Source organism: Amblyraja radiata, chromosome 24 (assembly GCF_010909765.2).
Source record: "Amblyraja radiata isolate CabotCenter1 chromosome 24, sAmbRad1.1.pri, whole genome shotgun sequence".
Classification (NCBI taxonomy): domain Eukaryota; kingdom Metazoa; phylum Chordata; class Chondrichthyes; order Rajiformes; family Rajidae; genus Amblyraja; species Amblyraja radiata.
Genome location: NC_045979.1, coordinates 38,332,850 through 38,355,434, shown reverse-complemented (window position 1 = coordinate 38,355,434; position 22,585 = coordinate 38,332,850). Strand labels below are relative to the sequence as shown.

Sequence of the window (22,585 nt, the reverse complement as noted above, 5' to 3'; positions counted from 1 at the left end):
CACCAAGCGCCCACCTGACACCCTCCCAAACCCCACTATCGTACCTGCCTCCCCACCTCCACCCCCCACCCCCACCCCTGGCAGCGCGCTCCAGGCACCCACCACCCTCTGGGTAAAATGACTTGCCCCGCACGTCTCATAGAATCACCGAGCCATTGTCACACAGCACAGAAACAGGCCATTTGGCCCAATTTGTCCATGCTGACCAAGATGCCCTGAGCTAGTGGCCATTTATCCACATTTGGCCCAAATCCCTCGAAACCATTCCTATACTAACCCCTCTAAACTTTGCTCCAATCATCTTAGAGCTCTGAATCTATGACTCTAGCTTTTGACATTTCCACCATTGAGGGGGGGGGGGGGGGGGCTCTAACTGTCCAATCAAACAATGCTAGTGTAGTTGAACAATGAACTGCAGCTGATGCCACAATAGCTGGAGTAACTCAGCGGGTCAGGCCGCATCTGTGGAGAACATGGATAGGTGACGTTTCACAGTGTGCTGGAGTAACTCAGCGGGTCAGGCAGCATGTCCCAAACCAAAATGTCATGTTAATACTTCATAAGTCATGGGAGCAGAATTAGGCCATTTGGCCCATCAAGTCTACTCTACCATTTTATCGTGGCTGATCTAACCTTTCCTCTCTACAATAAATGTAAATTGTCCCCAGTGTGTGTGGGATAGTGTTACTGTGTGGGGATCGCTGGTCGGCACGGACTCGGTGGGTTGAAGGTCCTGTTTCCGCGCTGTATCTCTAAACTAAACTAAACGAATCTTGCTGTAAACAACTTTCACTCCCCTCATTCTCCAGGGGGTAGAATTTCCAAATCGGTCAAATCCCCGCTGGGTTTTAATGTTTACTGGTGATCTGTGAATCAGCAATGCTTCAAAGCTTGTCTGACTGATGGAATCGGTAGTAAAGAAAGCAAACTCTATGCAAGCATTTCTTTCACGAGGGCTTGTGTACAAAAACAGGGATGTAACGCTGAGGCTCTATAAGGCGCTGGTCAGGCCACACTTGGAATATTGTGAGCAGTTTTAGGCCTCGTGGGTTTTCTCTGAGATCTTCGGTTTCCTTCCACACTCCAAAGACGTGCAGGTTTGTAGGCTAATTAGCTTGGTGTAAATGTAAAGTGTGTGTAGGATAGTGTTAGTGTGTGGGGGTCGCTGGTCGGCACGGACTCGGTGGGCCGAAGGGCCTGTTTACACGCGCACATCTTTAAAATAAACTAAACAGATAATAGTTTTGCATTTATTGAATTATAATAACTTAACACAACGTCGTGGACAGATTCGGAAGTATTCAACCTCCAATAGAAAACTTTTACAAAAGTAACGTCGAACTCATTCTGGTGAGAAGTCGGAAAGTGTAAGTGGGAACAAAGATATTCAAGATGAAATTGTCTTCCGTTTGTGGGACAAAGTTGTTTGCAAACGCAGTCGAAGCAACGTCCAATAGAAGGTCTTAATCCAGAGCCTCATCTGACCATATCGTCAATCTTCAGGGATGAGGAAGACATCTTCGATCTTCAGGGATGAGGAAGACCTATGAGCCGGTGCTGGTGCGGTGGGTGATGAGGGGGTGCGGTGGGTGGTGATGGGGTGCGGTGGGTGGTGAGGGGGTGCGGTGGGTGGTGAGGGGGTGCACTGCGCGGTTAGGGGGTGCAGTGGCTGTAATATCGTGCTTGAGATTCGATGTACTCCTTGATCTTCACGACTTTATTCTGATAATCCTCTAGCCGGGCAGACCTGGCCTCCAGCTGCTGGTTCCCAGACGCCAGCGTCTGTTCCGTTGCTGAAACAAAACACACGTATACACGGTCAGCAAAGTCTCCAGAACCCGGACTGAACCACAACCCGCGAGGGACGGCGACGTCAATGAGCAAACTACACTCCTGGAAGCTTGGTGCGTAGATAGAGGCATAGAGTGACACAGTGTGGAAACAGGCCCTTCGGACCAACATGCCCACACTGGCCAACATGTCCCAGCCACACTAGTCCCACCAGCCTGTGTTTGGTCCACATCCCTCTAAACCTGTCCTATCCATGCTGGTACATACTGAAGACAGACAATGCGCCATTTTGGGCTCCACCCTTCCTTGGTCATCTGTTGCCGGCCCTGCTTTGTTCTGGCCTTTTCTTACCTCTAGTTTCCTCTCCTCTACTTTCAGTCGGAAGATGTGAGGTTCTCCACTTTGGTGGCAAAAACAGGAAAGCAGACTATTATCTAAATGGTGGCCGACTAGGAAAAGGGGAGATGCAGCGAGACCTGGGTGTCATGGTACACCAGTCATTGAAAGTAGGCATGCAGGTGCAGCAGGCAGTGAAGAAAGCGAATGGTATGTTAGCTTTCATAGCAAAAGAATTTGAGTATAGGAGCAGGGAGGTTCTACTGCAGTTGTACAGGGTCTTGGTGAGACCACACCTGGAGTATTCCGTACAGTTTTGGTCTCCAAATCTGAGGAAGGACATTATTGCCCTAGAGGGAGTGCAGAGAAGGTTCACCAGACTGATTCCTGGGATGTCAGGACTGTCTTATGAAGAAAGACTGGATAGACTTGGTTTATACTCGCTAGAATTTAGAAGATTGAGAGGGGATCTTATAGAAACTTATAAAATTCTTAAGGGGTTGGACAGGCTAGATGCAGGAAGATTGCTCCCGATGTTGGGATAGTCCAGGACAAGGGGTCACAGCTTAAGGATAAGGGGGAAATCCTTTAAAACCGAGATGAGAAGAACTTTTTTCACACAGAGAGTGGTGAATCTCTGGAACTCTCTGCCACAGAGGGTAGTCGAGGCCAGTTCATTGGCTATATTTAAGAGGGAGTTAGATGTGGCCCTTGTGGCTAAAGGGATCAGAGGGTATGGAGAGAAGGCAGGTACGGGATACTGAGTTCGATGATCAGTCATGATCATATTGAATGGCGGTGCAGGCTCGAAGGGCCGAATGGCCTACTCCTGCACCTATTGTCTATGTTTCTATGTTTCTAAGAAGTGTCCCCACCCGGAAAGTCACCTATCCATGTTCTCCACAGATGCTGCCTGACCCGCTGAGTTACTCCAGCACTCTGTGTCTCTGCTGGAAGCATGGTCTTGCCCAACTATATAAGAAAGACTGAGATAGAGTGGGTGTGGAGAGGGTGCACCACCAGAGGGTGCTGCCACAGAATTAAAGGACGTACCTTCAGAATGAAGATGAGGAGCTATTTAGTCAGAGTGTGGTGAATCTGTGGAATTCTTTGCCACAGACGGCTGTGGAGGCCACAAGTCGGTGGATATTTTTAAGGCAGAGATAGATAGATTCTTGATGAGTACGGGTGTCATGGATTATGGGGAGAGGGCAGGAGAATGGGGTTGAGAGGGAGAGATAGATCAGCCATGATTGAATGGTGGAACAGACTCGATGGGCCGAATGGCCAAATTCTGCTCCTATATCTTCCTAACTTGATTCCCTCAATAAACATTGGTTCAACGAGCCAGAGACTTACTTTCAATCAGCTGTGTTAGCTCGGTGAACCTGTTCATGTAAAACCCAGCCTCAGTCTTCACCCGATGTACTCGATCCATCACGTCTTTCGGCAGTGAGTCTGGAACCTTATTTCGCAGTTTCTCGTACTCGGGAATGAGTTCTTGCAGTTTCTGGCGAGGGACAAACAAGGCACGTTACACGTTGTCATAGAAACATAGAAAATAGGTGCAGGAGTAGGCCATTCGGCCCTTCGAGCCTGCACCGCAACAAAGGGTCAACTCTCGGGAGAAGTAAAAAGTAATTTTCTATTACATTAGTTCCAGGTGAATAAAACATACAGTGGATGAGGTGAACTAAATGCTGAATGGTTGATGTCGGAGATGGAGGGGAGACCTTATAGTGGATACAATCAGGAGAGGCACAGATAGTGTTGACAGTCAAAACCTTACCCCCCAGGATAGAAATGTCCAACTCTAGATGGTGTGGATTTAAGGTGAGAGGGGGACAGTTTAGACAATAGACAAAAGGTGCAGGAGTAGGCCATTCGGCCCTTTGAGCCAGCACCGCCATTCAATGTGATCATGGCTGATCATCCCCAATCAGTACCCCGTTCCTGCCTTCTCCCCATATCCCCTGACTCCGCTATCTTTAAGAGCCCTATCTAACTCTCTCTTGAAAGTATCCAGAGAATTGGCCCCCACCGCCCTCTGAGGCAGAGAATTCCACAGATTCTACCAGCGTACTAACGGAGATGTGCGGGGCAAGTTGTTTTACACAGGGGGTGGTGGGTGCCTGGAACGCGCTGCCAGGGGTGGGGGTGGTGGCAGATACGATAGTGGTGTTTAAGAGGCTATTAGACAGGCGCATGGATACGTAGGGAATGGAGGGATACGGATCACGTGCAGGCAGTGGGGATTAGTTTAACTTGGCGTCATGTCCAGCACGGACATTGTGGGCCGAAGGGCCTGTTCCTGTGCTGTTCTATGTTCTATGAAGGCTGATTAAACCAATGTTGTGGGGGATGTTTACCTGCTGAGCTTCCTCTGCGGTGTCGAGCGCATCGTTGGCGCTCTGCTCCAATTCCCCGGCTCTCTGTCTGTTGGCCTTGTTGTCCAGCGCCAGGCCGCTGATCTGGCCAGCGAGTGGCGACAGTCGACGCGACATGTCCTGCAGGCTCAGCCCTGTGTTCACCAGCACACCCTCTGCCTGTAAAATATACACCAGCATCAACACAGTGTCTTACTGTCACCGGTCCCAGATAGCACAATGAGACTCGTCCTTGTAGCCGCGCACGCAACATGATATGTAAACATAGTGCACTGTGAACAATATTATAAACGAGAAAACACAACAATATTCACACATATACACACATACATAGACACAACATGCTGGAGTAACTCAGCGGGACAGCAGTATCTCGACCCGAAACGTCACCCATTCCTTCTCTCCAGAGATGCTGCCTGTCCCGCTGAGTTAAACTAAATCCAAATTTTATTAGTTATTTAAGTTATGACATCGGATGGAAGCTGCAAGCCAAATCTCGTTGCGTTTATGTGCAATGACAATAAAATATATTATTATTATTATTATTATTATTACTCCAGCATTTTGTGTCTATCTTCGGTTTAAACCAGCATCTGCAGTTCCTTCTTACACATACACACACACACACACACACACACACACACACACACACACACACTATATTATATATATGTATATATAGGAACGTCACCTATTTCTTTTCTCCACAGCTGCTTGTCATGTGTGCATAGTGTAAATGTAGAGTGAAACAGTTTTCATGCAGACAGTCCCGTACTGTTCCAATACCAAGGCACATCCCTGATGAGCAAGTGGACTGAAATACTCCACTAATCCCACCATGCTAGAGGTGCCATGTTTTGATGTCATTCTCATGTGTGATAGGAGTAGACATAGGCCATTCAGCCCATAAAGTCGACTTTGTCATTCAATCACGGCTGATCTATCCAACCCCATTCTCCTGCCTTCTCCCCGTAACCCCTGACACCTGTACTAATCAAGAAGCTACCGTTTTCATGAGCGGTGCTTGCTGTCAATAGACAACAGGTGCAGGAGTAGGCCATTTGGCCCTTTGAGCCAGCACCGCCATTCAATGTGATCATGGCTGATCATCCCCAATCAGTACCCTGTTCCTGCCTTCTCCCCATATCCCCTGACTCCGCTATCTTTAAGAGCCCTATCTAGCTCTCTCTTGAAAGTATCCAGAGAACCTGCCTCCACCGCCCTCTGAGACAGAGAATTCCACAGACTCACAACTCTCTGTGTGAAAAAGTGTTTCCTCATCTCCGTTCTAAATGGCTTGCCACTTATTCTTAAACTGTGGCCCTGGTTCTGGACTCCCCCAACATCGGGAACATGTTTCCTGCCTCCAGTGTGCCCAAGCCCTTAACAATCTTATATATTTCAATAAGATACCCTCTCATCCTTCTAAACTCCAGCGTGTACAAGCCCAGCCGCTCCATTCTCAGCATATGACTGTCCCGCCATCCCAGGAATTAACCTTGTAAAACTACACTGCACTCCCTCAATAGCAAGAATGTCCTTCCTCAAATTAGGGGACCAAAACTGCACACAATACTCCAGGTGTGGTCTCACTAGGGCTCCGCACAACTGCAGAAGGACCTCTTTACTCCTATACTCGACTCTTGTTATAAAGGCCAACATGGCATTAGCTTCCTTCACTGCCTGCTGCACCTGCATGCTTACTTTCATAGACTGATGTACAAGGACCCCCAGATCCCGTTGTACTTCCCCTTTTCCCAACTTGACACCATTGTGGTTGAGTTTCCCGCGTGCACAGTGGTGGATGTCCCTCGATGAGATCTACCTGTTGGATGCGGTCCTGAGCTGAGCTGATGGCCTCGGTGATATCGCCGATCCCCTCGTCCACCTTCCTCAGCGCCGTGTCAGCGTCACGCACAGCGCCCGCGGTGGCACCGATATCGTCCTTCACCTCCCCCGCTCGGTCCCTGGACACGGAGCAAGGACAAGTTCACTCAGCTGTAAATGGCCAGCGGTCCTACACTGGCCCACGGCCCTAAGGCCAATGGGTCTGGGATAACGGCCGTAACTCATCCACCCTGACCCCAACTAACCTACACACACAGCAACTGCAGGTTTTACTTTAGTTTAGTTTAGAGATACAGCGCGGAAACAGGCCCTTCGGCCCACTCAGTCCGTGCTGACCAGTGATCCCCGCACACTAACACTATCCTACACACACACTAGGGACAATTTACACACACACCAAGCCAATTAACCTACAAACCCGCACGTCTTTGGAGTGTGGGAGGAAACCGAAGATCTCGGAGCAAACCCACGCAGGTCACGGGGAGATCGTGCAAACTCCGTACAGACAGCACCCGTAGTCAGGATTGAACCCGGGTCTCTGGCGCTGTCCCGACCCCACCCGAGTGCCCCCCCCACGGGTGGCCAGAGAGATCTGGTCAGATGCGAGCTGTGCCCCCCAGGCCCACAGCCAGCGCAGAGAAGCAGCGCTAAACCCAGCTCAACTCTGCCTGTCCCGCCAGGTGAACCTGCCTGGGCTTGTGGGAAATATGGCCAGCGCGGAGAAGCCGCACTAGTGTCCCCTCAGTCCAGGCAGGGCTGTAGTTAACCCAGCCAGACAGGCAGAGTTGAGCTGCATTTAGCACTGGGTTTGAGCCTCTGAAGCCTCGCACGTGTGTGTGTGTGTGTGTGTGTGTGCGTGTGTGCGTGTGTGCATGTGTGTGTGCTTGTGCTTGTGCGTGGGTGTGCGTGTGTGTGTGTGTGTGTGCGTGTGTGTGCGTGCGTGTGTGTGTGTGTGCATGTGTGTGTGTGTGTGCGTGGGTGCGTGTGTGTGTGTGTGTGTGTGTGTGTGTGTGTGTGTGTGCGTGTGCGTGTGCGCGTGAGCGTGTGCGTGCGCGTGCGTGTGCGTGTGCGTGTGCGTGCGCGCGGGGCCGCCAAAAAATTGTGTCCCCCCCCCCCCACCCGTCCCCTCCATATTTTGATAGCGAGTTCCGTGCCTGGGTGGGCCGCCTAGTCTGTTCTAGAGACTAGTATAGATGGGGCATGGGCTAGGCTGAAGGGCCTGTTCTAGAGTCTAGCACAGATGGGATACGTTGGTTAGCATGGATGGGTCGGGCCGACTCTGACGGTACTGGGGCTGCCCCGTTACCTGGCTGTCTTTGCTTCTTCCAGCAAGGCGTTGGCTTTGTCAACATCGTGTTGCGTGTGAGCGAGGATCTCCGAGACGTCGGGGAGCCGAGCAGCGATGTCCCGTAGGGTGCTGATCTTGTCGCCGATGGTCGTGGCGTCCGTGGGCAATCGCAGCGACAGCACGTACTCACTGACCCTCACTATCTCCGCTGGGTCAGCTCTGGCCGCTGTTACACAAGGACAGTGTGGACGTTAGTGTAGAGGCTGGGTTTAGTTTTAGTTTTAGAGATCGTGTGGGGAGGGGAGGAGAGGGGTGGAGAGGGGAGCGGAGGGGTGGGGAGGGTAGGGGAGGGGAGGAGAGGGGAGGGGTGGGGATGGTAGGGGAGGATAAAAGAGGATAGAAGAGGGGAGTAGAGGGATGGGAGGGGAGGTGAGGAGAGGGGAGGAGAGGGGAGGAGAAGGGAGGGGAGGGGAGGAGAAGGGAGGGGTGGAAAGGGATGGGAGGGGAGGAGAGGTGAGGGAAGGGGAGGGGAGATGATGGGTGGTGAAAGGGGAGAAGAGGAGAGGAGAGGAGAGGGGAGGACAGAGGAGAGGGGAGGAGAGGAGAGGAGAGATGGGAGGGGAGGAGAGGAGAGGAGAGAAGAGAGGGGAGGGGAGGAGAGAGGGGAGGGGAGGGGAGGAGGGGTGACAGTACAGTAACAATGAATCACGTACAGGTCAGGAAGTCTTTGACTTGGCTGATGAGACTCTTGATGCCGGCGAGGTTTCTCTGCATCTGGTCTTTGGCAGCGACCGCTCGGTAGGTCAGGCTCAGGGCCTTGTCCTTGGCCTGTTGGGCCAGTTGGTTGGTACTCTGCAGCTGTAAGGCAAGACGGAATATCTGGGTTGATGCACAGCCTGGTATCCCTGGGGGAATCGACCCGGCCACTCACAGGCAGGCGGTGACCATCACAGCTACCTCTCTGGCACTGGGGAACCAGGGGAATAGTTAACTACTTGTCCCTGTCCCACCCCGGTCATTCCCTATTCTCCCCGCTCCCGTCCGGCAGAAGGTACAGAAGCTTGAAAGCGCGCACCACCAGACTCAGGAACAGCTTCTTCCCCTCTGTTATCAGGTTTCTGAACGGCCCTTCCATAAGCTAGGGTGCTGTCCGATTCACCTCTACCCCATTGCGGACATTGGACTTTGTCTGTGGAACTGATGCGCTACGATGCTGAGAACCAAAGACCCTATAGCGGAGCAAGATAGACCACTCCTGCTAAATGCAATGGGCTGACGTGTAGTACGCAACGGAGCGGAACGTGGGCCTTTTTTCCATCCATTTCCGTAACCGGACCCGACCCGACCCGACCCGCAGTGTAATCAACGTTGCGGGGGAACAGTTTGTGTTAATAAATTATAATTCTGAAAATGAGGAGAAGATTTTCATAGACTGATGTACTCCGCACTAGTATCTTTGCTCCGCTACAGTTGGATCTTTGTTGCGGAGACGGAAGCCGGTTACGGAAATGGGGCCGAATATTACCCACGAATCTGCCCATGACCGTACTACGTCTTTCTCGTCGAGTGGCCGATCTTGCTCGCTGGAGGAACATTGCTGAGAACTATATCCTGCACTCTGTATCTTCCCCTTTGTTCTACCTATTGTACCTGAGTTTGATTTGATTATATTTGTGGTTAGTTTAATTTAATTAAATCGTTTCATTATTGTGTACAGTATTATCTGATCTGATTGGATAGCAAAACAGAAGGTTTCACTTTAGATAGATAGATAGATAGATAGATAGATAGCCTTTTATTGTCATCCAGACCGAAGTCTGAACGAAATTGAAGCAGTCATACATACAATACAATACAATAAAAAACAACAATAAACACATACTAACATCCACCACAGTGAGTCCACCCAACATCTCCTCACTGTGATGGAGGCAAAAGTCTTAGGGCTGCAGTCTCTTCCCTCCTCTTCTCCTTCTGCGCTGAGGCGATACCCCCCGGCCGATGTTAAAACCTGTCCCGCGGCTCAAACACCGCGGCCCGGGGTGGTCGAAGCTGCCGCTCACCAGACCTGCTGACGCAGCCGCTGGCCCGCGGCCGAACCCCGGTCTCAGGCCACCGCCACCAGAACTGCCGTCCCAGCCCCTGGAGCATCGTTCCAGCCCCGAGCCGGATCGCCCTCACGTGAGTACTGCCACCGTCTCAGCCTCGCGCCAGGCCGCCGCTCCTCCCTCGCGCCAGGCCGCCCCGACTGGGCGCCGCTCCTCCCTCGGGCTGGGAACGCCGTACCTCCCCCAGCTCGGCCACTCCGACGGGAGCACCGTTCCTTCCTCGGGCCGGCCGTCACAGCCCCTCCCGGAAGCCCTGTTCCAGCCCCGAGCCGGGCCGTCCTCACGGGAGAGAGCTCAGTGCGAGTCCTGGTGGGCTCTGCCTCCTGAGCCTCGAGGTCGCCAGCTCCGCCATTAGGCCTCAGCGCAGACGGAGGCAGAGAAGGGGAATACGACATAAAAGTCGCATTCCCCCGCAGGGAGAGACAGCAAGCCCCGTTTCAACCCCCCCCCCCCAAAAAAACAACTAAAAACCAAAACTAGACTGACCAAAACGAAAATAAACAACCCAAAAAACACAAAACAAACAGGACTGCCGGAGAGCCGCTGCAGCCAGAGCCGCGCCGCCACTAGGACTTTGAGTTTAGTCTATTGTCACGTGTACCGAGGTACAGTGAAAAGCCTTGGTACATGTGACAATAACTGTATTGTAATCATCTACAGTCTTTCTGCTGACCAGCCAGCACACAGACAACAGCTTTCCACTGTACCTCAGCACATAGAAATATAGACAATCGGTGCTGGAATAGGCCATTCGGCCCTTCGAGCCAGCACCGCCATTCAATATGATCACGGCTGATCATCCACAATCAGTACCCCGTTCCTGCTTTCTCCCCCTATCCCTGGATTCCGTTAGCCTTAAGAGCTAAATCTAACTCTCTCCTGAAACAGGTGACATTAATACACAAAAGACTTACCTTTCGGGAGAGCCGGGCGATTCTGTTGGAGATGTCAGGCACTGCCGTGCTGCCTCTCTCTGCATCCTCGATGGCTTTCCTCGACAGCTGCACCACTCCCCGACAGTCTGGACCAGCGCAGGTTGCGGGGCAGAGCTCCCCCTCACAGCGTGCCGCCGTGCAGGGATCCCCCCTGGACCCTCCACACACCTAGCGAGAGGTCACAGCAAGGAGGGGGTTAACACACGATTGTCGGCACTGGGCCTGTACTCGCTGGAGTTTAGAAGGATGAGGGGGTACCTCATTGAAACTTCCTGAATAGTGAAAGGCCTGGATAGAGTGGATATGGAGAGGATGTTTCCACTAGTGGGAGAGTCTAGGACCAGAGGGCACAGCCTCAGAATTAAAGGACGTTCCTTTAGGAAGAAGATGAGGAGGAATTTCTTTAGTCAGAGGGTGGTGAATCTGTGGAATTCTTTGCCACAGACGGCTGTGGAGGCCACGAGTCAGTGGATATTTTTAAGGCAGAGATAGATAGATTCTTGATTCGTACGGGTGTCAGGGGTTATGGGGAGAAGGCAGAAGAATGGGGTTGAGACTGAGAGGGAGAGATAGATCAGCCATGATTGAATGGCGGAGTAGACTATATGGGCCGAATGGCCTAATTCTGGTCCTAGAACGTATGAGCTAATCACACGATGGGCCCTACACAATGACAGGGTTCAGAGAGTGTATAGGAAGGAACTGCAGATGCTGGTTTACACCGAAGAGAGACATAAAATGCTGGAGTAACTCAGTGGGACAGGCAGCATCTCTGGAGTCTGAAGAATGGTCTTGATCCAAAACATCACCTATCCATGTTCTCCACAGATGCTGCCTGACCCGCTGAGTTACTCCAGCACTCTGTGTCTGTCTATGGGGTACACAGAGTGAGGGGGTTCGGGTAACGAGGGGCTCACGGGCAGGGCGCAGCCTCACCTTACTGATGAGTGGGTTGATGTCTGGGGTCTTCAGGCCTTCCTTCAGCTGGCGTAGTTTGAGGCCGTTGTCGGGGCTGAGACGGGACTCCAGGTGTTTGGCCGTGAGGCGGGTGTCGCGCGCCTTCAGGATGGCGGGCTCCACCGCCGTGACCCTGTCCTTCGCTCTGCCAGACCGTTGGTACGATGCCAAGATGTCGCTGTACACACCTGAAGGAACAGAAATCATCAGCATCTGTGGAAGCACGGCAGGACTTGCATATGAAGAAAGACTGGATAGACTCGGCTTGTACTCGCTAGAATTTAGAATATTGAGGGGGGATCTTATAGAAACTTACAAAATTCTTAAGGGGTTGGACAGGCTAGATGCAGGAAGATTGTTCCCGATGTTGGGGAAATCCAGGACAAGGGGCCACAGTTTAAGGATAAGAGGGGAAATCTTTCAGGACTGAGATGAGAAAAACATTTTTCACACAGAGAGTGGTGAATCTGTGGAATTCTCTGCCACAGAAGGTAGTTGAGGCCAGTTCATTGGCTATATATAAGAGGGAGTTAGATATGGCCCTTGTGGCTAAAGGGATCAGGGGGTATGGAGAGAAGGCAGGTACAGGATACTGAGTTGGATGATCAGCCATAATCATATTGATCCCCCTCGAAGGGCCGAATGGCCTACTCCTGCTCCTATTTTCTATGTTTCTATGTTAATGGTTAACATATTGGATTGGGAGCTGCTCCATTCACCTGGAGATGTGAGTTCAATCCCCACTGCAGTTTAGTTTAGAGATACAGCACGGAAACAGGCCCGTTGGCCCATCGTGTCCACACCAAACCCCGCACAATAACACTATCCTACACACACTAGGGACAGTTAGCATATACACCAAGACAATGAACCTACAAACCATTATGTCTTTGGAGTTTGGGAGGAAACTGAAGATCTGGGAGAAAACCCACGCAGGTCACGGGGAGAACGTGCAAACTCCGTACAGACAGCACCCGTAGTCGGGATCGAACCCGGGTCTTTGGCGCTGTGAGGCAGCAGCTCTACCCGCTGCGCCACTGTGTCACCCCTGTTTTAGCACAGGTATCAGGGGTTATGGGGAGAAGGCAGGAGAATAGGATGGAGAGTTTAACCTCCAGTTTAAATTCCAGTTGGAATATTTTGGAGGACCAAGAAACCAAGAACCAAGAACCAAGAGGTAGATCAGCCTTGATTGAATGGTGGAGTAGACTTGATGGGCCGAATGGCCAAATTCTACTCCAATCATATGATCTTATGATCTTATCCAGACTCACTGATCTGTTGTGGGGCAGAACTACATGGACATAGACTGAGGCCGACCATCGGTCGCTCAGTTTGTGTCTTCACCCCCACAAACTGCAGGAACAACGCCTCATATTCCACAGGTAGTTTACAATCCAATGGCAGGAAGACTGAATTCTCCAACCGCCCCCCTCACCTCATTGGCCCCTCACTGGCCCCCCACTGGCCCCCCACTGGCCCCTCACCTTGAGTGCCTGGCGATCCGTCAGCGATGTAGCGATCCACCTGCTCCTTCTTCACACGGACCTGAGCCTGGATGTCCCTCACGTCCCCCTTCAGCTCCTCCACCTCCACGAGCAGTCGCACGTTCTGATCCACAGCGCCGATGTCAGGGTTGACCCGGTCAGTCTCCAGCCTGTGGACACGTGCAAACATTCAGGCTGGCAGCGTGCAAACTACACTAACAGGGGGTTTAGTCCTTTGTAAGAGTTTTGCTGTTGTGTTTCAGGTGTACGGGCAGCGTGTCTGTCAGCACCACACAGCCGGCAGCAACTGTGAGCAGTGTGCCAGCCTCTACAATGACCAGCCCTGGACACCAGCTGACCACCAGAGTACCAACGCCTGTAAACGTGAGTACCGCTGCCTTGGGGCGCTGCCCCCGGGCACAGTGTGGACCTCCCACCTGTAGAGGCCCCAACGAGTCCAGTTTAGAGATACAGCGCGGAAACAGGCCCTTCGGCCCATTGAGTCCGTGCTGACCAGCGTCTTGATTAGTACGGGTGTCAGCGGTTATGGGGAGAAGGCAGGAGAATGGGGCTAGGAGGGAGAGATAGACCAGCCACGATTGAATGGTGGAGTAGACTCAATGGGCTGAATGGCCTAATTCTACTCCTATCTACTCCTATCACATGATCTTATGAACACGGTCCCCTTTCAAGATGGCACCCAACCCCGGCGACTATTTGCGTGCTGGCCACAGTTCTACAAACTCATATTACAGTCGCCCCACACGCTTCAATGTTTTTACTACAGATTCCTTATATTCTGTATCACTGTGGACGGCTCGATTGTAATCATGTGTTGTCTTTCCGCTGACTGGTTAGCACTCAACAAAAGCTTTTCACTGTACCTCGATACACGTGACAATAAACTGAACTGGCTGGGAACAATGGTCTGAGTCTGGTCCAGCTCCACAGATGCTGCCTGTCCCGCTGAGTTACTCCAGCACTCTGTGTCTACACAAAATGTGATTGTATAAATCTCACATTGCAAGTAAACACTTTCATTTTCTCCTCTAATAGACAATAGACAATAGGTGCAGGAGGAGGCCATTCGGCCCTTCGAGCCAGCACCGCCATTCAATGCGATCGTGGCTGATCGTCCCCAATCAATAACCCGTGCCTGCCTTCTCCCCATATCCCTTGACTCCACTAGCCCCTAGAGCTCTATCTAACTCTCTCTTAAATCCATCCAGTGACTTGGCCTCCACTGCCCTCTGTGGCAGGGAATTCCTCAAATTCACAACTCTCTGGGAGAAAAAGTTTTTTCTCACCTCAGTCTTAAATGGCCTCCCCTTTATTCTAAGACTGTGGCCCCTGGTTCTGGACTCACCCAACATTGGGAACATTTTTCCTGCATCTAGCTTGTCCAGTCCTTTTATAATTGTATATGTTTCTATAAGATGCCCCTCATCCTTCTAAACTCCAGTGAATACAAGCCTAGTCTTTTCAATCTTTCCTCATATGACGGCCCTGCCATCCCAGGGATATTGAACGCATGCAGAGATGCTGGGGGCTGGTGGCGTACCTGAGCTGGATGTACTTGTTGTACATGTCAGTAATGGTGGCGTTGGACACGGCAGGGTTGCTGATGATCGCCTGAATCTGCCGCAGTCTGTTGTTCAGCTCAAGTATCTGTGAGTCGTGCCCACCGCCGGCCAGTCCCGGCAGCTTCATGTTGACCAGCGCTTTGTGCCGCACGGTGATGGAGCTCAGCTCCTTGTCCATGATGAGGAAGCACGGGTGGCACTGGCGGCACTTGGGGAAGTCGGGGCAGTAGCCGCGCGCCCGCTCACACTGGTCGCAGCGCTGGCCCGTGAAGCCCGGCCGACACACACACCGGCCCGTCACCTTGTTACACGGACCCTCCTCCGATCCGACAGCATTACACTTACAGCCTGGAGGCAGAGAAGACAACAGTGTCACCATGGGTCAGCATTACACTCACAGCCTGGAGGCAGAGAAGACAACAGTCACCATGGGTCACCCTGGAGAAGATTCACGAGGAAACATAGAAACATAGACAATAGGTGCAGGAGTAGAGGCCATTCGGCCCTTCGAGCCTGCACCGCCATTCAATATGATCATGGCTGATCATCCAACTCAGTATCCTGTACCTGCCTTCTCTCCATACCCCCTGATCCCTTTAGCCACAAGGGCCACATCTAACTCCCGCTTAAATAAAGATTGGAATAGACCGGGTAGACGCACGGAGACCCTCGCCCGTGAGTAGGGGGATCGAGAACCAGAGGACATTGGTTTAAAGTGAGGGGGGAAAAGGTTTAATAGGAACCTGAGGGGTGACGTCTTCACACGGAGGGCGGTGGGTGGAAGGAACGAGCTGCCGGAGGAGGTGGTTGAGGCAGGGACTATCCCGACGTTTAAGAAACATTTAGACTAAGGAGTTAGTGGTGGACCTTAGGAGGAGATGAACACCCCTGTCCCCTGTCTCCATCAATGGTGTGGATGTGCAGTTTACTAGTGAGTGTACCTGGACAGTAAACTGGACAATAGACAATAGGTGCAGGAGGAGGCCATTCGGCCCTTCGAGCCAGCACCGCCATTCAATGTGATCATGGCTGATCATCCCCAATCAATAACCCATGCCTGCCTTCTCCCAATATCCCTTGGCTCCACTATCCCCTAGAGCTCTATCTAACTGTTTCTTAAATCCATCCAGTGATTTGGCCTCCACTGCCCTCTGTGGCAGGGAGTTCTATCGCATCGTATGGTATCTGCCTCTGGCAGCAGGTTCCAGGCACCCACTGCCCTCTGTGTAAAATACACTCACCTCCCTCTGTGTCAGCCTGAGATAGCTGTGTGGCAGTGTCGCAGTATCACCAGGCCGCCACAGGGTGGAGCAGTGGGACTGACGTTGTTCACACACACACAGCATCAGCCACTCACACCACCGCAGCTACTGACCGGCAGGATGTGTGAATCTCTGCTGACCGGGTGCCAGCAGCCTATTCACTACATTACACTCTAGAGATACAGCGCCGAAACCGGCCCTTCGGCCCACCGAGTCCGCGCTGACCAGCGATCACCCCGGCACACTGGCACTGTCCGACACACACTAGGGACAATTTACAGAAGCCAATTAACCTGCAAACCCGCACGTCTTTGGAGTGTGGGGGAAACCGGAGCACCCGGGGAAAACCCACGCAGGTCACGGGGAGAACGTGCAAACTCCGTACAGACAGCACCCCGTAGTCGGGATGGAACCCGCGTCTCTGGCGATCTGCATGTCTCACACCTCGTGTGTGTCATCTCCGGCCTTTCTCCAACCATCTGCTTCTCACTTCACCCATGTTCACCTGTGACTTGCCCTCTCCCCCTCCTCTACAATTAGTTTGAAAAAGGGTCCCGACCAGAAACGTCACCTATCCATGTTCGTCACAGATGCTGCCTGACCCGCTGAGTTACTCCAGCACTCTGTGAAACGTCACCTGTCCATGTTCTCCACAGATGCTGCCTGACCCACTGAGTTATGGTGCAGCAGCATCTATGGAGCTAAGGAAATAGGCAACGTTTCGGGCCGAAACCCTTCTGGAAATAGGCAACGTTTCGGGCCGAAACCCAGAAGGGTTTCGGCCCGAAACGTTGCCTATTTCCTTAGCTCCATAGATGCTGCTGCAGCCGCTGAGTTTCTCCAGCACTCTGTGAAACATCACCTATCCATGTTCGTCACAGATGCTGCCTGACCCGCTGAGTTACTCCAGCACTCTGTGAAACGCCACCTATCCATGTTCTCCACAGATGCTGCCTGACCCGCTGAGTTACTCCAGCACTCTGTGTCTTTTAACGCATTAGTTAAAGCTGGCTTTCTGTAAACGTAAACATTTACCCAAAGTAACAATATAATCTCAGCTCTAGACCAGTGATCTAAAAATAAGGAACTGCAGATGCAGGTTTACAAAAGAAAAGGACAATGTGTTGGAGTAACTCAGGTGAGTAAATGACTAACTCAGTAACATGGACAAGTGATGTGTTGGGTCTTGACCCTTCATCAAATGATGGTTCTGAAGGTAGTTTCTGAAGTAGGTCCCGACCTGAAACGTCACCTATCCATGTTCTCCACAGATGCTGCCTGACCCGCTGAGTTACTCCAGCACTCTGTGCTTTTCCTTGGTAAAGCATCATCTGCAGTTCCTTGTGTTTTACATTGAGTGGTGTGAGGGGAGTGAAGGTTGACCAGGGTGACCACGCCTGTATGGCCAGGCGTACAGTCGGCAGGTCTGGTACTTACGCACGCATTCTGTACCCAAGCTGTAGTAATAGTCCGGGCATTTCAACAAGTCCGATTGGCCACACGTTCTTCCACTAATGCCCGCTCTGCATGGACACTGACCGCTCACCTAGACAACAAAGGCAACCGTTAACAGTGTTTATTGGTCCATAAGTGATAGGAGCAGAATTAGGCCATTCGGCCCATCAAGTCTACTCCACCATTCAATCATGGCTGATCTATCTCTCCCTCTTAACCCCATTCTCCTGCCTTCTCCCCATGACCCCTGACACTTGTGCTAATCAAGAATCTATCTATCTCTGCCTTAAATTATATCCACTGACTTGTGGCCTCCACAGCCGTCTGTGGCAAAGAATTCTGAAGGTTTCGGCCCAAAACGTTGCCTATTTCCTTCGCTCCGTAGATGCTGCCTCGCCTGCTGAGTTTCTCCAGCACTTTTGTCCACAGATTCACCAGCCTCTGACTAAAGAAATTCCTCCTCATCTCCTTCCTAAAGGAACGTCCTTTAATTCTGAGGCTGTGCCCTCTGGTCCTAGACTCTCCCACCAGTGGAAACATCCTCTCCACATCCACTCTATCCAGGCCTTTCACTATTTGATATTCCTCCTCATTTCCTTCCTAAAGTTAATGGTCATTTGTACCGAGACCGGGCGCAATGATGAAATCCTTAGCTGCCGCAGCGTAACGGCTCTGCAGACACAGGAGGCAATAGGCAGCTTAATAAAGTAAAACATAACGGCACGTACCTGATCGCAGTACAAGCTGTAGGAGTTAGTGGGGTGGCACTGGCAGGCCGTGCAGCCAACGCCGCTACGGAGGTTCCAGAAGCCCTGGGTGCACTGGTCGCAGGTGGGGCCCACCACGTGTGGGAGACAACTGCACTGACCGCTGGTCTGGCTGCAGCTTCTGCCCGGCTGTGATCCTTGCTCACTGCACGCACATCCTGCAACACAACACAAGCCCGTCACCTTCATCTCCGCAATCTTCCTGCACCATGTTCTCCACAGATGCTGCCTGACCCGCTGAGTTACTCCAGCACTCTGTGAAACGTCACCTCTCCATGTTCTCCACAGATGCTGCCTGACCCGCTGAGTTATGGTGCAGCAGCATCTATGGAGCTAAGGAAATAGGCAACGTTTCGGGCCGAAATCCTTCTGGAAATAGGCAACGTTTCAGGCCGAAACCCTTCCGGGTTTCGGCCCAAAACGTTGCCTATTTCCTTAGCTCCATAGATGCTGCTGCACCCGCTGAGTTACTCCAGCACTCTGTGAAACGTCACCTATCCATGTTCCCCACAGATGCTGCCTGACCCACTGAGTTACTCCAGCACTCTGTGAAACGTCACCTATCCATGTTCTCCACAGATGCTGCCTGACCCGCTGAGTTACTCCAGCACTTCAGCACAATTCCTCAACATAGAACACGGAATAAGTACAGCACAGGAACAGGCCCTTCGGCCCACAATGTCCGTGCCGTACATGATGCCAAGACCAATCCATATCCCTCCATTCCCTGCATGTCCACGTGCCTGTCCAAAACCCCACTACCGTATCTGCCTGCACCCCCACCCCTGGCAGCGCGTTCCAGGCACCCACCACCCTCTGTGTTGAACAAACCTACCCCGCGCATCTCCTTTAAACTTTTCCCCTCTCACACTAAAGCTGCGCCCTCTAGTCTTGGACATCTCCACCCTGGGGAAAGGTTGTGACTGTCTACGCTGAGGCCAGTAACGGTCGTGGTCGCATGCCGTGCCGCGCCGTGCCGCGCCGTGCCGCGCCGTGCCGTGCCGTGCCGCGCCGTGCCGTGCCGCGCGGTACTCACTCTGGCAGCCGGCAGGGTTGGTGGCGAGCAGTCGGTGGAAGCCGGATTTGCAGCGGTCGCAGCGAGCGCCCTCCACGTTTTGCTTGCAGCGGCACTGCTGCGTTACTGGGTCACACGCCCCGCCATCGAGAGACCCCGCCGACTCACAGTCACAGGCGAAGGCTGGCGGGAAAAAAAACCCAGTGAGTGGTCGACATCGCTCCCTCCTGGGGCCAGAGTTACGGAGAACGCTGAACCCGATACAGCTCACAGGATGCTGGGATTGATGGGAGAGTTAGATACAGCTCTTAGGGCTAACGGTGTCAGGGGATATGGGGAGAAGGCAGGAACGGGGTACTGATTGTGGATGATCAGCCATGATCACATTGAATGTCGGTGCTGGCGCGTAGGGCCGAATGGCATCCTCCTGCATCTATTTTCTTTGTTTCTATGTTCCTATGGTCAGGCTGCATTTGGAATATTGCGTGCAGTTCAGGGTGGGGGTGGGGGCGGGGGCGGGGGATTTTGTAAGTGCCCTTTCTGTGGCCACAGTTTGCATACCTTGGCTTGTTATACAAGCAAGTAATCTCACTCTGACTCAATTCAATTCCATTCCGTTACAGGAAGGATGTGGGGGCTTTGGAGAGGAGGCTCACCAGAACGATGCCGGGATTTGAGGGGGTTCAGCCACAGGGAGAGGCTGGACAGACTTGGATCATTTCTCTGGAATGCCCGAGGTTGAGGGGAGACCCAATAGAATTAAATAAATTCAAGAGAGGCTTAAATAGAGTGGACAGAAACTTTCATTATGAGTGGAAAATCAAATATCAGTGGGAATGGGTTTAAGGTGTGTGAGGCGAGGATTAAAGGGGAAGCGTGGGGCAGGTATTTTTCACAGAGAATGGTCAGGGCCTGGAACACACTGCCAGCTGTGTTAAACTGTCCCTAGTGTGTGCAGGATAGTACCAGTGTACGGGGCGATCGCTGGTCAGTGTGGGCTCGGTGGGCCGAAGGGCCTGTCTCTGCACCGTATCTCTGAAGTTTAAAGTGCGTAGGATAGTACCAGTGTACGGGGCGATTGCTGATCGGTGGGCCGAAGGGCCTGTCTCCGTGCCGTATCGCTAATGTCTAAATGCTCACCCACACAGGCGTCGATGGCGGTGATATCTCGCCGGGGGTCCCGACGGAAGGGGGGCCGGCACTTCTCACAGTTGTTGCCCATGGTGTTGTGTTGGCAGCCGTCACAGACCCCGCCGCTAACCCCGCCGCTGGCACGGTGAACGCCCGCATCAAAGTGGCACCGCTGGGCGTGGTTGTTGCAGTTACACTCTGACACACACAAGGGAAAGAAAACATGTCAACCCGAGGAACTGCAAGTGCTGGCTCACAAAAACAAGACACAAAGTGCCGGAGTAGACAATAGACAATAGGTGCAGGAGTAGGCCATTCGGCCCTTCGAGCCAACCTAGTGCAGGTGTCAGGGGTTACGGGGAGAAGGCAGGAGAATGTGCTAGAGACGACAAGATAGATCAGCCATGATTAAATAGTGGAGTAGACTTGATGGGCTGAATGGCCTCATTCTGATTCTATCACTTGTGACCTTATGATCTGAATTGTCCCCTCCCTCCACAGATGTGTTCCTCCAGCACTTTCTGTTTTGCCCCTGATCACTTGCCCTGTTTACAGGTGGCACGGTGGAGCAGCGGGTAGAGCTGCTGCCTCATAACCCCAGAGACCCGGGTTCGATCCTGACTACGGGTGCTGTTTGCGCGGAGTTTGCATGTTCACCCCGTGACCCGAGTGGGTTTCTCCAGGTGCTTCGGTTTCCTCCCACACTCAAGAGACGTACAGGTTTGTAGGTTATTTGGCTTGGTGTGTGTGTAAATTATCCCTCGTATGTGTAGGGTAGTGTCAGTGTGCGCGGGGTCATAAGGTCATAAAGAATAGGGGAGGAATTCTCTGCCTCAGAGGGCGGTGGAGGCAGGTTCTCTGGATGCTTTCAAGAGAGAGCTAGATAGGGCTCTTAAAGATAGCGGAGTCAGGGGATATGGGGAGAAGGCAGGAACGGGGTACTGATTGGGGATGATCAGCCATGATCACATTGAATGGCGGTGCTGGCTCGAAGGGCCGAATGGCCTACTCCTGCACCTATTGTCTATAGTCTATAAACCAATTAAGGCCTCTGTGCTCATCGCCGGGTGCTGCCTCCCTCTACAGGTGGGAGGTCCACACTGTGCCCGGGGGCAGCGGCAAGGATTATAGAGCAGAGCAAGATAGACCTCAATGGACTGACGTGTAGTACGTAACGGAACGTCACGGCCGCCATTTGTTTATGCGAAACGCCACATCTTTGGTAGCGGGGACGGGGACGGACTCCACAGTTGTACAATCTGCTCTTACATCAGGTCGCAGGGGAAAGCAAAGATACTAGAGGCTCCTCTGGTATCTTTGGGGGAAGAGGACGTTTCCTCCACTCCTGAGTTGATCCAGGACTGATTCTCGGTCCCCCCGATACCAGATGAAGGCGTCTGCCCGAGGTTAGCGCTCCCGAGGCAGCGGGCGGGCAATGCTCCTCTAGTATCTTTGGTGTAATCAGTGTTGTCGGGAACAGTGATTTATATAGCATCGATCACATATTTAGTTAATACTATTGTAAATTCTATTAATATTTTTGTAAATTTCCGCTCAATAAAATGGCGTCATGTCATACCCATGTCATACTACGCTTTTTTTCGCAGAGTGGCACATCTTGCTCTGCTCTATAATCTTTGGGCAGCGGTACTCACGTTTACAGGCGTTGGTACTCTGGTCATCAGCTGGTCTCCAGGGCTGGTCATTGTAGAGGCTGGCACACTGCTCACAGTTGCTGCCCACTGTGTGGTGCTGACAGATGCATTGCCCGTACACCTGAAATACAACAACAAACCTCTTACAAAGGACTAAAACCAAAAACACAGGAAGTTTGCATCCTGACTCAACTTTCTCCGACGCAGAGGCGTTGAACCGATGTAGAAACAAAGAACTGCAGATGCTGCGTTTATACCGAAGATAGATACAGAGTGCTGGAGTAACTCAGCGGGTCAGGCAGCATCTGTGGAGGCAGAGGATGGGTGATGTTTCGGGTCGGGACCCTTCGTCAGACAAAAAGCGTTGCCCGTCCTTTGTCTCCAGAGATACTGCCAGACCCGCTGAGTTACTCTGGCAATTCTGTCTACCTTTGGCATTGAACAGATGTTCGTTAATGTAAATCACATCTGCATGCCAGCCAAACACTTCAAAACCATCAGATATTGTTGACATTTCTGGTACTCAAAGTAATAATTATTAGCTTACAAAGGTTGACTAGGTGCGTCATTATTAATAGAA

The 22,585-nt window shown here is 52.1% G+C and overlaps 1 protein-coding gene across 1 annotated transcript in view; it reads right to left on the bottom strand.

Annotated features, from left to right (window-relative positions):
- Positions 1-1,236: 1,236 nt before the first annotated feature.
- The window catches only part of lamb3 (laminin subunit beta 3), a 33,813-nt gene continuing 12,464 nt past the window's right edge, over positions 1,237-22,585 (bottom strand). Inside the window, exons 9-23 of the mRNA XM_033042980.1 lie at positions 22,006-22,126; positions 20,360-20,548; positions 19,241-19,402; positions 18,166-18,362; positions 17,420-17,528; positions 14,699-15,068; positions 13,138-13,307; positions 11,630-11,838; positions 10,673-10,861; positions 8,364-8,508; positions 7,669-7,876; positions 6,340-6,481; positions 4,497-4,673; positions 3,487-3,637; positions 1,237-1,793 (exon numbers count right to left, since the gene is read on the bottom strand). Coding sequence (XP_032898871.1) covers positions 1,654-1,793; positions 3,487-3,637; positions 4,497-4,673; positions 6,340-6,481; positions 7,669-7,876; positions 8,364-8,508; positions 10,673-10,861; positions 11,630-11,838; positions 13,138-13,307; positions 14,699-15,068; positions 17,420-17,528; positions 18,166-18,362; positions 19,241-19,402; positions 20,360-20,548; positions 22,006-22,126 — 2,679 coding nt within the window. The 3' untranslated portion in view covers positions 1,237-1,653. The remainder of the gene's footprint in view (positions 1,794-3,486; positions 3,638-4,496; positions 4,674-6,339; positions 6,482-7,668; positions 7,877-8,363; positions 8,509-10,672; positions 10,862-11,629; positions 11,839-13,137; positions 13,308-14,698; positions 15,069-17,419; positions 17,529-18,165; positions 18,363-19,240; positions 19,403-20,359; positions 20,549-22,005; positions 22,127-22,585) is intronic.